This window comes from Perca fluviatilis, chromosome 16 (assembly GCF_010015445.1).
Source record: "Perca fluviatilis chromosome 16, GENO_Pfluv_1.0, whole genome shotgun sequence".
Classification (NCBI taxonomy): Eukaryota; Metazoa; Chordata; class Actinopteri; order Perciformes; family Percidae; genus Perca; species Perca fluviatilis.
In genome coordinates, this window is record NC_053127.1 from 2,868,639 (window position 1) to 2,873,638 (window position 5,000).

General features: G+C 42.4%; 1 protein-coding gene across 1 annotated transcript in view; it reads right to left on the reverse strand.

Annotated features, from left to right (window-relative positions):
* Positions 1–4,590: 4,590 nt before the first annotated feature.
* The window catches only part of LOC120543771 (complement C1q-like protein 4), a 25,234-nt gene continuing 24,824 nt past the window's right edge, over positions 4,591–5,000 (reverse strand). The window contains exon 5 of the mRNA XM_039777003.1: positions 4,591–5,000. This exon is cut by the window's right edge and continues 52 nt beyond it. Within this exon, the coding sequence (XP_039632937.1) occupies positions 4,769–5,000 (232 nt within the window). The 3' untranslated portion in view covers positions 4,591–4,768.

The window sequence follows — 5,000 nt, forward strand, 5'->3', positions numbered from 1 at the left end:
TGATTGACTAAAGGTTAATCCTGTGTATAAAACAAATGATTAACAGAGCAGACTGATCTCATGAGGTGGCGTATGTGTGACATGCCAATTCGTATGCCATTATTGGCATGTTATCAAGACGCACACTTGCTTTTTAGCGTGTTTATCAATGCCGTTTGGCCTCCATTGACTTACATTACCTTGCGATTGCGTGTGAAGTGATACCGTAGCGAGTAGTATGAAAGGGCAAAAATCCATGTAGGGAGGTTGGTCAGGGTGGAGGATGGGTCAAACACAGGACTTTCATCCAGGAGACCGGGGATTGTGTCCCGCGTGTGTAATTATGTACTGCATAGGCTATGTGGAAATGTGTCATTTGTGCAATACGTAGGCTATTTGGGTTGTGCAATATGTTAGTTGTGCAATACGTAGGCTATTTGGGTTGTGCAATATGTTAGTTGTGCAATACGTAGGCTATTTGGGTTGTGCATTATGTTAGTTGTGCAATACGTAGGCTATTTGGGTTGTGCAATATGTTAGTTGTGCAATACGTAGGCTATTTGGGTTGTGCAATATGTTAGTTGTGCAATACGTTGGCAATTTGGGTTGTGCATTATGTCAGTATATTGTGTACATTGTATCATTTGAGACAATACGTAGGCTATTGGGCTTGGGCAATATGTTAGTTGTGCAATATCTCATTGTATAAGGGCTGTGCTACACGTATTGCGGAGAATGTAGCCGACAGGGTTGTTCAATTAAAAAATGCCAATGAAAGGAATAGTTCATGTGCTTACTATATGTTTATATGCATTATGTCATTTGTGCAATACGTAGGCTATTTGGGTTGTCCAATATGTTAATTGTGCAATACATAGGCTATTGGAGTTGTGCATTATGTCAATGTATTGTGTCATTTGTGCGATATGTAGGCTATTGCGGTTTTGTGGGCAAGAGGCAAGATGGCGCCAGTGTTAGCGGCTTGTCGTCTGTCACCGCTGTTTTTGTCACTTGTTGCACAAAATGTTAACCCTCTGCTGGTGTATGATCGCCAGGCACTAATGGATATTCAACTCTCTGCCAAAGACCTACAGCTCCACTTCCTCGGCGGAAACGGTACCGCCGCAGGGGTAAACGCAGCGGACGGCTGGTGAGGATAAAGGCCCGCCTCGACACGATTTCCCGGAGTGAATACCGTGTGGTCTCTCGCCTCTCCATGCAGTTACAAACACACAAAGACAACTCATTCAAACTAAAATGGAGTGAAGTTCATGGGAATATCTGCAACAAAACACCCTCAAGTTTGAAATTATTCACACACATGCTGCTAAATACATTTTACAGTTCAAACGTGAGTCAACTGCTGCCCTCTCAGGCCCCAGATGGGAAGTTGTGTGTGTAGAAACACTGTTTGCTCTTTGTTTCCTTTATATAATATTACATCCCACAAGTATTACACACACACACACACACATTACACACACACACACACACACACACATAAAACACACACACACACACAGTGTGTTCAGTGTTTAAATTCCCAGTTAGTGACCAGAGATAACATGGTGTGTGTGTGTGTGTGTGTGTGTGTGTGTGTGTGTGTGTGTGTGTGTGTGTGTGTGTGCTGTACCTGATGTTGTTATGTGTGACTGTTATATCATTTGTGCAAGACATGTTTCAGCAGCTACCAAATCAAACAGGAATCTTTTCAAACATTTGTTCTACAGAAATGGTGTGATCATTGGAGCATCTAAAGCCTACAGCTTGGAAAGATACTGTTAACTAGGGGTGGGGGAAAAAATCGATACAGCATAGTATCGCGATATTTTTCGTGGCAATACTGTATCGATACACAGACAGCAAGTATCGATATTTTATGATATATGTGTTGGTCAGTCTGTCTGCTTGACAATCACATTTTGCAGCAATAAAATTGATGTGAGCTGAGCAAACAGAGAAATTTATCTTTTTAGATAAAACAGATGTTGACAAAACTGTCCTTTCGGGACATCATTTTAAATTGGGAAAAATCTGAAGTTGGGAAAAAAGGTAATACATTGCAATATATCGCAGAATATTGGAATATGTTTAAAATCGCAATAATATCGTATCGTGACGTAAGTATCGTGATGATATCGTATCGTGAGGCCTCTGGTGATTCCCACCCCTACTGCTAACCCATTTAAAGGAACACGCCGACTTATTCACCGTAACCCCCAGAGTAAGTGTCACGGATAGACCAGGAGTCAGACTGAAGGTGAGTGAAGTTTGACTTTTATTGCAAAATCTAAAAGGAGGAACACAGAGGCAGGAACAAACTGGCAGATCTTCAACAGGTAAGTACTTCATAGGACAACAGGTAGTTTAGCGAGAGCGAGTCTTTGAGTCATGCTATGAACGAGACCAGACAAGGAGTGAGTGTGTGTGTGCTGCTTATAAAGGTGGTGGACTAATGAGGTGCAGGTGGTGAACTGATGATGTGGTGTAATGAAGTGCAGGTGTGTGCAATCAGTACTGAGGAGATTGTGAGCGGATGAGGGGAGTGAGTGACGGGGGAGGAGTGAGTGCTGGTGGGACCCTGACAGTAAGACAAGTCGATACATAATCCTTCTCATCTCCATGCGTGCTGTAATGCTGTCTGACGGCTCCAGCATTAGCTTAGCCCAGCACAGATCCTGCAGGTAACTGGTTCCAACTAGCCTACTGCTCCGAATTGTGACAAAAGTGACAAAATAACGCCAACATGTTCCTGTTTACATGTTGTGATTTGTATAGTCACAGCGTGTACAAAAAACAACGTAACATGAGACATAGCCATCTTCTAAGAGTAAACAAACCCGGGAACTATATTCTCAGACAGGCTTGCTGCGAGCATATCACTCCGCCCAAGTACTATATTCTTCCGCCTGAGAATATAGTTCCCGGTTTGTTTACGGTTAAAAAACGGCTGTGTCTCATGTTACGGTTTTTTGTACACGCTTCCGACTCACTAAACACAACATGTAAATAAGGCTATACATTTTGTCACTTATTCGGAGCAGTAGGATTACTGGAACCATTCACCTGCCTGTTCTGTGATGGGCTGATGCCGCTGGAACCGACAGACAACATTACAGCACGCACGGAGATGAGAAGGATATGTATGGACTTGTCTAACTCTGGGGGTTACGGTGAATAAGCTAAATTCCCAATAAGTCGGCGTGTTCCTTTAAACATTTACCTCTGCACCTTGGATTTCATTAAGGTGGATAGGTTTTTAGTGTTTACTCTGTACCATTTGTATGTTATTGTGTGTATGTATGTTATCAATGTGTAAATTTGCTGCCTTCTTTGCCAAGACACCATTGATTTATAAATGTCAAATATAAAATAAATTTAAGCTGCAAGCAGCGTTGGACGGGCCCTTGCACCTCCTTTGCGCGTCGGGGTTACTGGTGAAACAAAGGTGACACTTGGGACTCGAACCACGTCTGCTGGGTGAAAGTCCTGAGTTGTTTAACTCATCCACAACCCCAACCTGTGACCTAATTTAGACCTTCAGTCTTTAATACTACTCCCTACCGTCATTCACAAGCTGGCAGAGGCAACCTGATCTCTCCATCTTTCTATTCAGTTTCATGTTGTCTGAGGACAAACTTCCTTGTTGAAAGCAATCACCCGGAAATCAGGATCTGTTACAGGACACGAGGTGGTGAGGAGAGGTAAACAGCAGCGCGAGAGGGAAAGCGGATTAATAGGAGGGTAAAAGAGAACACTGCATTAAAAGTGGGATTTTCCGTCCCGTAACGCATTTCCGCAAACCCCCGCCAATCTCCCTAATTTTCGGCAGTTAACGACAATTTGCAGGTCGTGAACGTTGTGTTCGTCTGTGCCACATATTGTCGGAAACAAACCATGACGTATGTGGAGAGCTCCCACAGAGGTGCTAATGGCTCTAATAAGCATATGGATATGAGATTGAGAGAGATTTAGAGAGAGTGGCATGGTTTTATTTCAGTTAGCCTAATAGCTGGTTTGATTTGCATTGTGCATTGTAATTGCACATGAATGAGCTCATATTTGTGAAAGAACAAAGGGTTTTTTGTAAGAATCAACTCAAAAAATGACACAATGTAGGATTAATTTACAGACTTGTCACTTGTTTGCTGTACAAGACATCTTAATGACAGCCATGCTGTACCCTCAACCTTTATCCATCCTGCCATCAGGAGCCAGGCAGCCTTTTAGACTCAGTGAGACATTAACATACTATCTTACTCACCACTCAGCTTAGTGGCAGTATTATCGGCTGCTATGGACATGTGTTGATGGGGAGTGCAAGGAGTGGTGGGCTGGTCTGGGGCTCAAAAGTCCAAGATTTCTGCAATAAATTAAAACCGCAAAACATATCCAATCGGCATATCCAATTCTTTCACCCATGGTGAAAGAATCAACAGCATATTGTCCCAGCCCTAGAGTTCATATGTGAAAACAGCTTACCATTCATTGTTTCTTCATACTGCTATGATGTTGAATCTGATTATCTGCTTTCAATAAGTTAAAGTTGAAACAAACAGAATAAAGAAAATGCTCAGATATAATTGCAATGATATATCTTTATTATTTGATTAAAATTACAGAAACAAGAGAGAATGAGAAACATGAATCACTTTATATTTGAAGGAAAAAAGATTCCTGTCGACAATTATTACTTATTGATATTTAGATGCAGATGAAATCAGAGAAAATCTATGAAGTGCTATGAAGACAAAACCTGCGTGACTATCTCAGAGCTGCTGTTTCTGTCTTACATGGTGAACAGCAGAGAGCCACTGAAGGTGGTGTGGTGATTTATGTCGTCATACGCCCTAGTGTCACCCGCCAGACGCACAAACACAATGTCTCCCACCTCCAGCAGCAGCGTAGCGCCTTTAGAAGAACTCATAAAACCGGCCGTCTCATGCTCGTATGCAATGAAAACATGCTCTGAGTTCTTGACCAACCAGGCAGCTGAAGGATTGCGGTTGTTTGCATGTGCA